Here is a 16,936-nt window from a genome sequence, read left to right on the forward strand (position 1 = left end):
CTCCATGGTGTAAGACCTCGGAGACCCCGCCGATGAAAGTACCGTTCCAGTCTTGTTCTGGTTCTTTATCCACACCGTTTTTCCCGGCTCTAAATCACGAATGATCCCAGCCCCGTGCCTTCTGTCGTGGTTTCTCTTCTGCTGGGCTGCTCGGCGCAGTTCCCACGCCTGGAACGCTGTCTTGTCAACCACAGCGGGACCACACACTGCCGGAACAGACGTTCTCAGACGCCGTACCATTAACAACTCCGCAGGGCTAAAGCCATTTGCAAGTGGCGTGGCTCTGTATGCCTGAAGAGCAACAAAACTGTCCCCCGTTTTCTGTAGGCTCATCTTTATGATCCGCACGGCTGCCAACATGTGGTGTTCGCGGAGCGCGAGAAACCTACAACCGACACGTTTGGCGTTCAGTCTGAAAGTTCCTTTATTTTTCGGTTCCCCTGCCCGGGTCGCGCCCTCGTTATTCCTTCGTCGGCCTGGCCGAGCCGCAGGCTGCGCGCCGTCGGCTCGGGTTTCCCTTCCGTTTGGGCATAAACACACAACACAACCCTGATGGAATGTTTAATGGCAAAGAGGGAGAAATGTACAATGATTATGATAGGGGTGCACGATCTGCTCGGCGCGATCTGTGGATGCGTGAGCGCACAGTCTCTTCCAACTTATCGCTGGCTGGATTCCGGGGCCTTTTATTCGGCGGAATCCAGTTGTAGAGGATATAGCTTCTGTACTGGCGTCTTAAAGATTTTGCCTCATTGCAACCGCACTGAACAGGCCCGCAACGATCTGTCAGTGACTAGGTACAGATGAAAATTACGAGGTACATTTTTTCTGTTGGGTTCCTCTGATAATCTCGCATAGAATGGTGCAGGGAACTGAAGGCCTGTAGTGTCGAACGGTTTTGTTGTCTTCATTCTGCAGCCAGGAAGCGGTGGATACGGCGTCAGGATGGCTTTAGTAGGAAACCGGGCGCATATCAGGCATTGGTTGATTGCTTTCTTCGCCGCTTCTGGTGCTTTGGGACCCAAAATCGCTAAAGAAGTTTTTTAAAAATTGCTATCGCTCCTCCGTGCGTTACTCGACCATGGGCATTCACAAACACCATGTCGATAAAGCGATGTCTACTTGGAAATAGTATCGGGTGCTTCCCGAAAAGGATGTAGGTGAGGTTTTGTAGCCTTCTCCCGACGCGGAGAATACGATACGCATAAAGAACAGGTTTTAGTTGGGCTACCCAAGTCTTTCTGAGCCAAAGGCGAACTTTGACCTTCTTGCAGCCCACTTCTGTCTTCGGGAAAGAATTGGGTTTGAACTTGGTGAATCCAGTATCTGTCTACTGCCAATATTGTTCAGCAGCGAGGACTCTAGCTTTACTTGTCTGGAATTTAACGTGCAGACAAAGCGCAATACCCTTTCAGTAACTCCAAGTTCGTGCAGCAAGCCAAACCCAGTGGTGTCCATAAGTGGGGATAACTGAATTGTGCTTCCCGTAGCGTGAAGTGTTTTTGTCGTTACGGCTTTCATGCATGACATGTCGCTGCTTTGGGGCGGTAGACGCATGCCAACTGCCAACTCTGAAGAGTCTTTTCTCAGCAAACGTGATCCATGCCACCTGATTATGACGGTAGCCAGTGCATGTGAGGACACGCCTCGGGTCAGTACGTCAGCAGGGTTGCTTTTTTGTGACTTTGAGGATTTTAGGTACGCCGGACGGATTTCAGTCGGCCTAAACAGCTCTGCTATTTTTATTTTGACACATCCACAGGACAAAATTTAAGGAGGAACCAAATAAACGAACGTGGGGTTGGTATAGGCTGGGAGTTTCGATAGTTTTCGTGCAGGATAGTGAAAGTGTAAGTTCAGTACCTCGAAGGCTCCTCTTCCGCTTAAAAGCCTCCTTAATACTGCAGCCGCTCGAGTACCTATTGTTTGACACAATTATGAGGTTTTATAATACGAACGGAAGCTCAATGATGGACGGACCAGCCTGGCTTAAAAAGCCTGCTCACTCAGCCTCCTGCCTTCTTATTTCACGATTTCTAAAAGTGTCGAGTGAGATTTCGCTCTCGTAAGATGGCTCCTTGGCGCCGTGCTTATTTCCTGTGAGAATATGCTAAAATCTGGCGCAGTTTTACTTCAAAATAAAAACATAAGCTTTGTGTTTTAACTTAAATACCAACCGTTTTGTCGCACAGCCTGTTCTCAAGTCCAGCACGTCCTCCCAACTTGGACATCTCCTAGAAAAACACAGAAAAGATAGGGTATTGGTGATTAGAAGGTATTACAGTGGTTGTTGGAAAGTGAACACATACGTTCACAAAGTGATTTCAGCATCTCAAAAGAAAGAATGAAAAATGGCACTGGTTTTTAAAGTGTGTTTTCCGAAAGGTGATAAAAAACTTTGTCAAACATATTACAACGCTTACTTTATGTTGTTACATACGCGGTCATCGCGCAGCTGTTCACATATAAATTAGAGAATACCTGCTTCGCAGTGAATTGTTGGCTCGTTTTCCGCTTTTCTGGGGCATTACATCAGCAATTTGCTTGTCCGTTTCTGTTGCATTTTAGTATTCTGACATCAGCAGGGATGTCGTCCCCGAAAAAACGTTGCGCGTTTTATGACGTCACCTTCGCTACTGGTACTTTACATTACGTCAATTATGTCGACGACATTTGAGTAAGTGCAACAGCGTCTCTAGATATTTGGTCCATTCTCTACTGCAGTGGCTCACCAACTATGTTGCCAATTAAAACCATTTTTGCCAGTGGCGTTACAGCTTATTTGCGTTAGCCTTGATATTGCCCCCAGATTAAGTGAATCCGGTATTGTAACATACAGATCGAGTACATGCGCAGGGACATCAACGTCCGGGCTTTGCAAACAATTAAATACTATAAATTTCTCATCCAGTTTTCATTTTGTCTTTGCCTATGATGTTGGCGATGCTGCAATGACTCTTAAAGGGACACTGAAGTGATTTGTAAACATTGTGGGATTACTAGCGCAAATTGTAGTTCGGAGTCCGTAGGCATTGTTTCGACCACTCTGGCCGCGTTTACGTGAATTTATTTAGTAGAAAAATCAATTCGAAAATGCTGTACTCCTCTCTTTACGCTCGCCCATTTTCTGTGGCGTTTTCGTGTGACGTCAGCAGGAGATGAGCTGGAAAATGGCTGCGCTACTGCACGGTTCGCCGACGAGCCGACCTACCGATCGAGTCAGTCGGCCCAGCGTTTCGTCCGCCGGCCGCCGACGGGTCGTCGCTATTCGCTCGCTCAGTTGAAACTAAGCCACAACATCTTTGTGAATGAAAGAATGTGCCTTTCCTTACTTTGTTAGTTTGTACACTCTGTCAAACTCAGAGTCCGGGTCGCTCCACACAAGCGCTGCACAAGTGCACATGCGACGCTTCGCTGACTTTACGCTAGTAGGAAAATCTAAGGCCAATTGAAGGCGGGAGAAGAGTCAGCGAAGTCAATATAGGTACTAAGAAAATAAAATCAACTGAAACTTTTACCGTACAGCGCAAAACTAGGGAGCAGGAAGCACTTTTTGCGCTCGGTAAACAAGCACAGCGTTCAGCAGCACGACCGCACATCTGCGAACGCTTTTCCGTCAAAGAAATGCAATTGCTAGACGTGAGATATTGTGGAAGTTTGGGGGACACTTACTGCAGGAGTGATATACAACAAATAGTCGCATAAAGTACTTAAAATGCTTAAAATAAATAAAAGTGTAAACTGGTCATACATTATAAACCTTATATATCCATTCCGGCCAGCGCCAGCACGTAGCATAGTGGTTTGAGGCGCTGGAATTTGTTTTGAAAGTCGCAGGTTCGAATCTCCGAGGGTACATGTATTTTTTTTTGTAAGTTGATTTTTTCGTATGAGGCCGATGTTTTCTGAACTGAGTTCACCATTTTTGGGCCGAAACGTTCACTGCTCCACGAGCGAGATCGCAGAACGCGCGCATACTGACAATGACGCGCTAGCGAGTTCTCGTTGGCGTGCTGTTGCCACAAGCACCGACTGCTTGCGGGCAGTGGGCCCAGGCCTGAATCAGCACACCCTTGGCCTGGTGGGAACTAGCTTTTTACGAACAGACATGAGTGAGGCAAGCTCCGAATATGCGGGAAAAGCGCATGGCATTTGAGAGTCTGCGGTGACGCGGAGGGCGTTCATCCACTGCGTAGGCCTCGTCTAGTGATTTCTACGATTCCAAGCCGCCCTGGGAGGTTTATCTTAGACATTTGACAGCCGACAACATGGCAGAAGCGCGGTACGGCGATAATTGAGAAATCGAGAATGCCCATCCAACAACGCCATCAGATGTCAAGCATGTTGTTTTACAGAACCGAAACCGAAACCGAAACTTTTGATTGCTAACCTTGGGCATCGTCCAATTACGGTGCCCCCCCCCTCCTGACGTCACAGCCTTTAGTTGCTGCGGCCGCCGCAAACAGCGCATAGTAGTTTTTCTTCTTTCGCGCTTTGTAAAATAATTACCGATTTGTCAACCGTATAAACGATGAATAGTGTGTTAATTTGAGCCAGTCTACACAGTGCAAGCAAAAACGGGAACTTGACAAATTCACTACACTGTCCCTTTAAAATTCCTTAGGGCGACACGAAGGACCGGCCCACATTAATGGGGAACGCAGGGACAGGACGTGCATGTTACATGAGTGTCTCAATAGCAGACACTGAAGGCTTGGCTTTCGGGTAAACGTTTGATATATGGTTGCCTTTACTGCAATATCTTCCCAGTGCGGGCGACGAAACCCCTTAAACGCTGCAATGTTTTTCCGTGTTTTAAAGACGATAGTCTTTCTTGGGCTACTTAAACCCAGAAATTTAGGTCTGTCTGTATGTCTGTATGTCTGTCTCTCTGTCTGTCTGTGACTCGATTCAGCCACCCGGCCAAAGTAAAACAATGCCTGCGCAATAGTCTTATATAGTCACAGCTAATTCTACCCATTTAAGCCCGTTGTAATGTTCATCCTTGTAAATATTGTTGAAGAAGAACAAGACATTACGCAAATATAAGACAACAGGTTAATACAGAAGTGATATTTGCAGTGTTCCTTTAAAAAAAGTCATACATGCTTGTTTTTTGCGAAATAAAATACTTCATCAACTGCAGAAAAAAATGTACTCCGCCGTCGCCTCCTGTCGCCCGTGCCAGTATAGCTTATGGCGCCATTTTAAGAAATCAACCGGCAACAGTTACGAAAGGTTCCACTAGATAGGTTCCACGTTCTTTTTTGCAACGGACGTGGAGTAGGGAAACGCGGTTCTCGAAACGTTGAAGTAGGGCGCCTCGACTCACACGCGCGTCTTCGCCGTACGACAGCGTTGGCATCGAGACAGCCGGCTTGGAGCAGTGGAACGCGGTAAATTTGAAGTGATTTTAGCAAACCTTTGGCGTCTTTACCTTGGGAGGAGCGCGACGCAAGAGGAACAAAATGAGAGGTGAGCGGGAAGGCAAAGGGAGGCATTTACTTGGCACAAGTCAATAAGTACTATAGTCTTTTGTCGATATTTGGAACGAAAAGAGCAGAAACGCGGCCAATTTTGTTCTACTGATCTTCACAGAACTAGCCGAAGCACAGGAGCGGTTGCGTAATGGCATCGCTGCGGTGTCTCGGTAGGACGAGATGAACCAACGGGCGGGGTTCTGATCGAATGCTTGCACGCAGCCCTCCCCCACTCTGATATTCTATATCGTCGCTCTGCAGGCGTGTTCGGCTTGGCGCACGTGTTTTCAAAACAGAAGTGCTAGGCTTTAGAATGGTGATGGATGCCTTGCCGCTCGCAGCCAACAACGGCGACCAAGTATGTTGCTGTACAGCTGGAGGAAGCTACGCGTGCGTGAACACGTTCCTTTTTCCCAATAAAGTGCCTGATTGTCTTAGTTTATTGCCTACAGGGAGCATACATTGCCCGCCTATCGGTGTTCATTAGCGGGACGTACTGAATCATCAGCTCATCAATAGTTTTCTCATCTCATGCATACCCGTGCCAGAGTCATGAGTTCAAATCTATGAGCATTTGTTAACTAGGCGAAGGTGCTTTTTACTAATAACAACATCGGAAGATATCCGGCAAATGATAACTGCAGCTGTAATAGAAGCCTGGGAGCTTAGGTATCCCATATAGCGTTCTTTAAACAGAGCTGAGTTCCTCGGCATCGGCCGTTTGTATTTTCTTTTCATCAGAAGAGATCTGGACTGCAACGCAGAAATAAACTGGGGGCAAACCTCAAATAAAAACAGCACTAGAAAGGTATTCGTCGAAATAAAAATAATTAATAGTGCTTGATCCGCTGTAGTGCTCCTTTTATTGTCCAGAAACATTTTGCTGTCGACGTGTCATGTATTATATTTTAAGGGCATCCTCATAGGAAACCGGATGTACCGGCAGTACGACGCCGCTCGTGAAGGGGAATTTGAGAAAATTCCTCTTTTTAGCGCACAACGGACACCAATTTAGCGCGCATATTAGTTCCTCCCGCCGGACAGCGACAAAATACGTCGTTCCAGCTGCCTGCGAACCCCCAGCGCAACCAGCGCCCTTGTGTAGCCTACTGCTGCCTTTTAAAAACCGTTACGCCTAGTGTAACATGCCAGAAGAGCTACGATAGAGCATATCAGATGCTGTGGCATTGCAAACGTGCGCTCAGAGGGCGGCCCGTTGGTTTCCCTAAAGCCTCCAAGGCACAGTAGCGATGCATTTCATCCTAACTCCCCTAAAATATTTCAGGGGCCTTTCTTTTTGACCGATGCTCCCGTTTTCCGTTTACTTCTCCGCAGGCGATACAAAAGTTAAACTGACACGGGAGCGATGGCCAAAGGTGGCAAAATTGCCTAGTCGCTATCTTGAGGGAAGCACGCTGCTCTCATTGTGCTCCTAAGGAGCACTTTCAATGCTTTATCCATGTATTAAAGGGACACTGAAGTGAATTTGTCAAGCTCCCGTTTTTGCTTGCACTGCGTAGACTGGCTCAAATTAGCACACTTTTCATCGTTTATCCGGTTGACAAATCGGTAATTATTTTACAAAGCGCGAAAGAAGAAGAACTACCATGCGCGGTTTGCGGAGGCCGCACCAACTAAAGCTGGACATTGGGAGGAGCGGGCACCGTGATTGGACGATGCCCAAGGTGAGCAAGCAAACAAGTTTCGCTTTCGGTTTCGGTTCTGTAAAACACAACCGGTGGCGTTGTTGGATGGGCATTCTCAATAACTCAGTAATCATCGTACCGCGCTTCTGCCATGTTGTCAGCTGTAAAAATGCATAAAGCCTCCCAGGACGGCTTGGAATCGTAGCATTCACTAGCCGAGGCCTACGCAGTGCATGGACGCCCTCCGCGTACCCGCAGACGCCCAAATGTCATGCGGTTTTCCCCCATATTTGGAGCTTGCCTCACTCATGCCTGTAACGTAAAAAGCTTGTTCGCACCAGGCCAAGGGTCTGTTCATTCTGGCCTGTGCCCACTGCCCGCAAGCAGTCGGTGCTCATGGCAACAGCACGCCAACGAGAACTCGCTAGCGCGCCAGCGCCAGCCTGCGCGCGTTCTGTGAACTAGTTTGTGGAGCCATGAACGTTGCGCCCCAAAAAAGGTGAACTCAATGTAGAAAACATCGGCAGAAAACGAAAAAGGTAACTTACAAAAAAAAAAAACGTTCCCGCGGGGACTCGAACTCGTGACTTTCAAAACACTTGCGGCGACATACCTAGCGCCCCAGACCACGCTGCTTTTTTTTTTCTTTATTGCCTGTCTTCGGTATACACAATAGGAACAAAAAAAAAGGATTACAAAGCGCGAAAAGACATCAGCACGCCACTTGCTAGAGCGCGCTTGTTAAAAAGGCCGAAGCCATGCCACACTTTCCAACACATTTAACCAGTCAGGTGGAGATGGTTGGGCCTTATACACTTCTAAGATCTCCTGTACACTCTGGCAGAACAACTCTCTGCTCGGTTTCACATCTACATCATTATGGCGAACTGCCATTCGAGCTTTCCATATACTATGCAGGGCCAGCAACATCAAAAGATCATACGGGACGCCGCCGTAGTTTTCAACGGCCAAGAACCTGATTCCATGGCTATCCAACGGGAAATCTTTTTTTAGTGTTCTCTGCAAAACGTCCCACAGGAAAACCCCGTCCCAACAGTCTATGAATGCGTGCTCTACTGTTTCTGGCTTTTTACAAACCAAGCAGTCAGGCCCCTAGGGAACAAACAAACCTTTTTCAATCATCCAAGTTTTAACAGGTAGTACTCCCACGTGTAATTTAAAGAAAAAAGACTTTACATAAGGCCGGACAGTCATTTTTTTCCCACGCTGACACACATCTTGTCCTGGCCCTGCGCTGTATAGGGATCGGTACAAAGGAGTCGGCAAAGTGGTGTCAAGAAGGTCTCTATACAGCTTTTTTCTGTGCATGGTGGCCAGATATTCGAAAGAAAACCGCGAGAATAAAAATCTTGCCGAAAGTACCACCTCACGTAGATAGCCATGAATGTCAATGTCACGAACACAAGAAGTAACAACAAATTCGGGTAAAACTCTACCTAGGCGCACTTGAAACACGGTGCGCAAAAAAGGGTTTTGCACATCACGTAAAAAAAGAAAGCGGTTCACTATCTGGCGTAGAAAAAGGTGCGCCAGGGGAAGGCCCCCACAGCGCACTCGTCTAAACAGGTTGGTTCGGCTTGTGCGCTTCCAAGTGGAACACCAAATAAAGACAGCAAACACCCTGTGCAATCTTTGAACATTGGCACGCGAGCAATGCAGAACCTGCATCACGTACCAAAGTTTTGACACAAAGAATAGATTACACACAGTCGCTCGCGCCAACACGGACAACTGCTTACCCCCCCCCCCCCCCCTTATCCGCTTTATCACGGATTTCGGAGGCTTGCTTGCGCCAGAAAGGATCACTGTCACGATAGTTTTCTAGGGGGACACCTAAGTACTTCACTGGCGTGTCTACCCAGCTGATACCTGCGAATGTACGTGGCTTCCACAACCAGCTTCCGTGCCAGAAACCAATACACTTATCCCGATTGACGGAACTAAGAGTGTAGAGGCAGAACCTTTTAAGGACACTTATACTTTCGTGGATGCTACTCGTGTCTTGGAAAAATAAAGCAATGTGGTCTGCATAAGCGAGCACACAAACTTCGCAGGACTGTAATGAAAACCCGGTGATTTTCTTATTTTTAAGGATGTTTACACAAAACGTTTCAATAAACATACAGAATAGCAGCGAGGACATTGGGCACCCTTGGCGCACAGAACGGCTGACCTGAACTGGAGCGCCTACCGACTTGTTGACCACCAAACTTGTACTACAGTCCCTGTACGCCATGCGTACATCATCCGTAATCATTTTTCCTACGTTTGTGTGCTCAAGAATCATCAATAGCAGTTCATGGGAGACCTTGTCGAAAGATTTTTCTAAGTCTATTTGTACCATTGCTACTCCTTGCTCAAGGCTGTCAGAGCATTCCAGGATGCTACGGGCTACGTGGGTAATGATCGTAATAGAACGACCCTTAATGCCGTATGTTTGGTGTGGTCCGACTATTTCTTTCACTACTAATGGCAACCGAGCAGCTAAGACCTTCATTAATATCTTATAGTCGACATTTGAGAGACTAATTGGACGGTACGCTGTTACATTCCTCAGTTTAATGGCATCTTCAGTCTTTGGAATGAGAACTGTGTGAGATAGAGTAAAGGATGGTGGCAGTCTGTTTCTTTCGTACGCTTCGGCGTAAACTTCGCATAACACTACGCTAAGTGTGTCTTTAAAGGCCTTGTAAAAACACGCGCTTAGGCCATCTGGGCCTGGCGTTTTACCTGGGGTTAAATCATCAATGGCACTCAAAATTTCATTTATGGTGATTGGCATCTCAAGAATAGCCTTCATGGCGTCTTCTATTCGGGGCATTAAGTTCAAGAATTCGTCTCTGAAATTATCGGCGTCGACCTTATCAACAGAAAAAAGGGCTTCATAAAAATCCTTAAAAGCACCTTCTATCTGCGTATGGTCAGTCGTTAGCACTCCACGATTTTCGATTTAGACTATACGATTTTTACAAGCGTAGCGCTTTTCTGATGCAAGTGCTCTCTTGGTGGGCACTTCACCCAATAGCAACTTTTCCGCCCTTGCTCTCACCAGGGCACCGTGGTATTTATTCTGGTCTATATCTTCAAGCTCCGATTTAACCCTTTTAATCTCTTCCGTTTGCAACCCCGGCGACTGGGATTCTTCATTAGTAAGCGATGCGAGGTTTTTACGTAGAAGTTGTTCTCTTTGTCTCTCACGATACTTCCGTGCACTTGATTTTTCTATCGCACTCAACTTTACTTCTTGTTTGAAAATTTCCCACCTAGAGGACCAGCTAGTTTTCCCATCTGGTAAACGCCGTATTTTTTCATTTATTTCAGTTGTAAATTCTTCCTCCTGCAATAGCTTACTATTCATTTTCCAAAGTCTCCAATTAAACGTGTTTGCTCTTGGCTTGCGCCCACCAAGGGTAAAAGAAACCAGGCAGTGGTCGCTAAACGACACGGGTGACACACAATAATCACTGCACTCAGGTAAGAGCTCGAGCGAAACATAAGCCCGATCCAAGCGGGCGTGGCTTGTGCCCTGGAAATGGGTGAAATGCACTTGTCTTACGCCAAGAAGCGCATCCCCGACATCTTCTAAACAATAGTCTGATGCTGCCTCAATCAACGCCAAGATACTCGAGTTACGGAATGGCGTATCACTGGAGTTGTCGCGCGCAGAGCATACACAGTTAAAGTCTCCTAGAAAAACAAGTAAACGTTCAGTGTCCAGTCGTGCACGGATATCTTCAGAAAAAACTTTCCTTTCGTTTGCTCGTGTCGGCGCATACACAACTACAACACGCCAATCGCGCGACAAAAACTTAAAATCGCAAACTATGAACCGCCCTGCAAGACAAGCCGTCACGGATTCAATTGCAACGCCCAAACTCTGTTTAATTAACAGCATACACCCCCCAGAAACGCCAACTGCGTGACTTACGCAAACATGGTGGTGCGCATTGAAAGTTTGCGCCATACACTGCGTTTGCCCTTCTCCCTCAACTTTCGTTTCCTGAATCGCCACAATATCGAGTTTTTTATCGGAAACCAAGCGGTAAACTTGGTTTTGCCGACGCCTGTCAGCCAGACCACGAACGTTTAGCGTGGCGACACGAACAGGGGTGTTATTGATTGATTGAAAATATCAAGGGAGCAGTGGGAGGCCACCCTGCGCAGCGATGACCCTGCCTGCCAGCGATGGCTGGTAGAGAGAGCCATAGCGGCGATGGAGGCCAGTGGAATAAACAGGGGTGTTAAAATTTAGCATTTTGATGTAGCGAAAAACTCAGAACGCGCGGGCGAATATGGCGCATTCCAAAACGGGGGAAACGCCTCGAAGGAACCTGTGCGTACGGGCGCCACACTGCAAACCGTCAAAGGCGTCATTAACACTTCTCGTTGATTCTTCATATTGCCGCGAACACTGGTAAACGTCAAACAAGCGTTCTCAATGAGCCCAAGAATGCGACAAAACAAAAAACGGTGGAGGGATACCCGGATGCACGCACACTTTCACGGCGGTTTGGCCGTGGCTGGCGTTCGCTCGTACGGCGTACTGTTTGGCTTTGGTTTGAGGGACGAACGACGAGTCACTAGCCCTTTAGGGGCCGGTTTTCCGTCAGTAGCCGTGTCCTCCTTCGCCGCCTGGTTGTCTCGTTCGTGCCGGGGGCGTTTCGTCACCGAACCATCTTCACCGCGTACCTCATTAGCGTCGCTGTTACGGGCGGCGTCCCCTGCGTCTTCGGTGGCTCGCGTCGGCGTTTGTTGAGACAAGGTGGCCTCCGGTGGGACGCTGGCAGCTGAAACCGTTGCCGCAACCGGCGATGTAGTCTCCTCCTCACGAACAATTTCCTCGTCCCTGGGTGGAGGAGCCGAACTCCCTGGCACTTCTGCTCCGGCCTCCTGCGTCTGTTGCCGTGGCGGCTAAATTCCCGCGGCCAACTCTTCGGCTTCCTCCGCGTCCATGACAAGCTCGGCTGAGCTGTCGTCTGGCACGGGTCCGGTTACAGCGGCGTACGTCCGCGTGCACTGTGCCGCCTCGTGGCCGAAGCGGCGACAGACACTGCAACGCGGCACCTTGCAGTCCCGGCGCATATGTCCCGTACTCTGGCAGCGCAGGCACTGCGGGGCTCTCCCGGGCTGACTCGCCCGCCACTCGGAGCTGGTGCGGAAGGTCCTCGGCCCTCACGCCCGTCTTGAGCTTGAGGGTAACTGACCGCGTAGTCGAGCCCTTGTCGTGAATGCCTTGAACTCTCCACCTCTCCCTGGTAACGTCGGTGACTCTGCCGTAAGGGGAAAGGGCAACACGGACGTCTTCTTCGGTCACATTGTGTAGCAACCAATGCAACTTCAGCCGGAGGTCCTGGTTCGCTGGGTCGATGACAATACACTGCCGTCCCTTCACTCTCACGTCCTTCGCTTCGAGCATCTTCTTCACAGCTTGCTCATTCTTGAAAGTCACTGCCCAAACGTGACTCATCTGGGACGCTCCCAAGGAAAGCACCTCGGGAAGCAATTCCAGACGCGCCAACGCGTCTCGGAAATCTTCGACGCGATACGGGCGGGCCCTCATATCACCGTGCAAAAAAACAGTATTAAAAACAATACGACCTGTTGGCAAAGTTGGCAGAGAAACCTGGTACTCATCATCGTCCTGCGCAAGAAACCTGATACCGCGGCCAGACGTGGCCACATTAACCGCTCCTGAGGAGCCCTGCATTCTGCGTCCGTTCACGGTGGTGGCCGCAAGCACGGGACGGGCTCCGGCGATCTTGGTAATATAAGGTATATATTGTACAACGAGTTTACACCTTTATTTAGTTTTGGCATTTCAAGCAGCTTAGGTGACTATTTGTGGTATTGCGCTCGTGCAGTAAGGGTCCCCCGAGTTTCCACAATAGCTCACGTCTAGCAATTGCATTTCGTAGACGGAAAAGCGTTCGCAGATGCGTAGTCGTGCTGCTGACCGCTTTGCTTGTTCGCCCAGCGCACAAAAGTGCTTCCCGCACCCTATTTTTAGCCTGTACGGTAAAAATATCAGTTGATTTTATTTCCTTAGTACCTATATTGACTTCGCTGCCTCTTCTCCCGCCTCGAAGAGGTCTTATATTTTCCTACTGGCGTACCAGTCAGCGAAGCGTCGCATGTGCGCTTGTGCAGCGCTTGTGTGAAGCGACCTTGACTTGGAGCTAGATACAGTGTACAAACTAACCAAGTAAAGAAAGGCCCATTCTTCCATTCACAAACGTGTCCTGGCTTCATTATGAATTGCGACGACCCGTCGGCGGCCGGCGGACGAAACACTGGGCCGACTGACTCTGTGTAAAGGCCGGGGAGCCGTGCAGTAGCGCAGCCAATTCCGTGCTCGGCTCCTCGCGACGTCACACGAAAACGCCGCAGAAAATGGGCGAGCGTAAAGAGAGGAGGACAGCATTTTCGAATTAATTTTTCTACTAAATAAAATCGCGTAAACGCGCCTAGAGTTGTCGTAATATGGCCTGGCGACTCCGGACTACAATTTGCGCAAGTAATCCCGCAATGTTTACATCTCACTTCAGTGTCCCTTTAAGTGCTGAGCACTTTAGGGGCTCGCCTTGTCGTCGTAGCTCGCTCGCTGGACCCAAGTAGAGCCACATGGCGTTCCGTCGCAGCCGCCGTCATCGCTGCGTAACCCAGAGGCTTCGAAATCCGAGCGGTTTAGATAGTCACAAGCGTATGAAACTCGTGAACCTCAAGCGCTTGTCACAGATCTCCCCGTTGTTTAGCGCAAAGATAACTGTAGGTACATTTGGGGCAAAATTTTCGTCAAAAACCGCAAGCACCAGCGTTCTTTTAGTTAGGAACCCTCGTTGGGTTGGTGTTTACAATAACCGAAAAAAGTGGCAGTGCAACACAGGCGGCGCTGCTGTCCTCGACCACTGAACGGCCGCCACTCCCTGCACCAGCTCCCTGCCTTCGCCCTGCTCGCTGCGGTTTTTGCGCTTGGGCAGCTGATTGATTGTTTGATTACGAAGGTGAACGTGCTGACGCTACACAGGTCATGAGGCGTGCCGTGGTGGAGGGCTCCGGATTATTTTTGACCCCCTGAATATCTCTAACCTGCACCGATATATCGAAAAAAAGGTAATTGTAAGCTATTATTCTCCATCAGCAGCAGAAACGTCCCCACAGCCGGGAATAGGAACCGCGCCTTTGGGCAGCTGATTTAGAAAGTAGAAGCAGAAGGTTGTGACTCCGCTTGTGAAAACTTTAAACTAGTACAATCCAACATAAAATTATCGACGCTTTCGTCTAACGATACATTCTGATTTCCTGATGCGTCTTGGGAAAACGCTCTCAATACACAGTAATCTCTCGTGAACTGAAAGCCGTAAAATTATTTGGAAATTTCGAGGTAAGCGGAGTTTCGAATTCAGTGAAGTGCCAAAATCTGTGGCCAGGTTACTGAAATAAAAGCTATTGCTGCTAAAAGAAGCTCCACTGCCAATGGGTTTCGTAATAAAGGAAAAATAAATCCGGGAAAGGAAAATGCTATATACTGCAGAACAAAGAACTGCGTGATGCTCGCCTTTTTTGCGTTTGCCTCTGCATACCAAAAAAAGCGTTCTCAATTGTTCAATGCATCACATCGATTGTTGGTCACGAAGCAGGCTTTGCGTGGTTGTTGTTTCTGCAGTCGTAGGAGCTTCTGGAGGCTCCTGGTCGCCCGCATGATCGGCTGCTTCATCCACAGCTATCTCAACGATGTAAGCGACAGAAAGCATTCCGCTAGAGAGACGTCGGCCTTGCACAGAGCGTATTCCGCGTACATTTGCCGTTCACCACCGCATTCGTCGAGTAGTGGGAGCTAAGTATATGAACGGAGACCTTATCAGCAGCCTGTAGCCGACTTTGCCTCTTGTCCTCTCTGACAACAACTCGAGGTATCCGTGATCCCCTAAGAACGTTTTAAGAACGTTTCACGTTACTAAGAACGTTTCACGTGATCCGTGATCGTTTTAAGAAAAAAGGAGGGAAATGCGTAGCGCCTATGGGAGCAAAAGTGCCCAGAGAAAAAATTTCGACTTAACAAATATTTCGACATATCCGAAAGCGAGTTTAACTTTGCTGAAAGGGCACCGGGAAAGTTTTTTCCTACCCCCGATTGACTCTGTGCGTGAAACAAAAGCGGCGATGAGCGCATTCTATAAGCGGTGTAAAGTTTACTCTTTTTTGCGTTCCTGCTTCGAACGACCATATCAAAAGCCTTCTTCAGGAATAGCCCTACCTGTGATGCTTGCACTGTAGTTAGTGGGGTTTTTTTTCATTTTATTCAACAATAATGGCGTTGCTTCTTCGACGACGCGTTTGGTGCGTGCGAGGCAATTTAATAAAAAAATTAAAGGTTGGTTTACTCAGGTACTTTTTTTATATATGCCCTTAGAAAAATCACATATATATTTATAATGTGTTGGAAATTTTCCGTGTACACACGCTGGCTTTAATTATGATATCACCCAGAGGTGAAAGGTATGCAACGCTCGACTCTTCCGTTTGTTTATTTTTTTCCGTGCGAGGCGTTGTTACACGTGGGGAGGACAAAAAGGTTCAATGCTCGCAGATTAGTTTAAACTAGTCACAATGCCTCATAACTGCCAACTATATTTGCTAATCTATGTATCTAAATTTAATCTAAAATATATTTGCTAATGTATGTTTTTTTATGTGCGTGTAGATCTCTCTGCATACTTGCGAATAGAATTCGTGTTCATGTTTGATTCCACTCCTTTCTTGACTGAACCATGTCAAAGGTGGTAGGAGAAATAGAATGTTGGAGGAATAGTTACAGTGCGAAAAGGTATCGGGGACAACCTAACCGCTGGGCTGACCCTTTTTTAGTTAAAAAAATTTCGCGCTTGCGAGTGTAAATTTCTATTCGACAAAGTGACAGCATTACCACCACGCTGATCCATAGTTATCACAATTCGGACACTGTTCACAGCTATAATACCCACTCACGCAATAAATAAATAAATACAACTTCTGGTATTAAGGCCCATAACTGCCAGCCGAGTATATAAATTACACACCAATAAGAAATCGTAATGAAGATCCATCATTCCAGGCCTCATGTATATGTGCATGTCCTTTGTGTCAACGAATTATGTTCATCTAACAGCACAATAAGGACAGGATCATAGAGAAATCATAAACATGACAATATTAGGCAATTTCACTCAAAATACTTTTTTTGTGAAAAGTTGCAATAGCGAAAATGTCGCTGCAATTACTTTATCTACAGGCCGAAACGAATACAGCACCAAAAAAAAACGTGATTTGTTCGTTGTTGTCGAGCGGAAAGCTCAAAATTAACGCTAACTGCGCCATGGCGTCGATTTTTCATTTTGCTACCCACAGTACACTGCACCTACGGTATATTTAAGCAGTCGGAAGTCCCTCAGAACAAGCTTCAAGTGCTCAGCGCATACGGCAGCAGCGGTTCCTGGCCGCCGACAATGCGGCCGTGCGCGCGGCCAGCCGCCGCTTTTAGTGGTCGTTGACTACAGCACCGCCGCTTTTTCCTGAGCGAAAGGTGCCCTTCCCGGTGCCGTCAGTCGGACCACTCTAAAACTTCTAGTACAGTTTACCTGTACAGAAAGATGGCAGGCTGCCTTTTGCGATTGTGTCAGTCCTTCACGCAGCAGTAGCGGCAGTCCTTCACTAATTTTTTCCTGCAGCATTTTGATCCTTTCGGACCCCGGAACTTGCAATTATAACTATATTCATTAAAAAAACTTCCGCCACACAACGTCGAACCGAGCG

The 16,936-nt window shown here is 47.8% G+C and overlaps 1 protein-coding gene across 1 annotated transcript in view; it reads right to left on the bottom strand.

Annotated features, from left to right (window-relative positions):
- LOC144173452 (uncharacterized) overlaps positions 1–16,936 on the bottom strand; it is a 103,189-nt gene that overhangs the window by 49,873 nt on the left and 36,380 nt on the right. The window contains exon 3 of the mRNA XM_077701874.1: positions 2,178–2,234. Within this exon, the coding sequence (XP_077558000.1) occupies positions 2,178–2,234 (57 nt within the window). The remainder of the gene's footprint in view (positions 1–2,177; positions 2,235–16,936) is intronic.

This window comes from Haemaphysalis longicornis, unplaced genomic scaffold (assembly GCF_048455015.1).
Source record: "Haemaphysalis longicornis isolate Haplotype H1 unplaced genomic scaffold, Haemaphysalis longicornis Haplotype H1 scaffold_3, whole genome shotgun sequence".
Classification (NCBI taxonomy): domain Eukaryota; kingdom Metazoa; phylum Arthropoda; class Arachnida; order Ixodida; family Ixodidae; genus Haemaphysalis; species Haemaphysalis longicornis.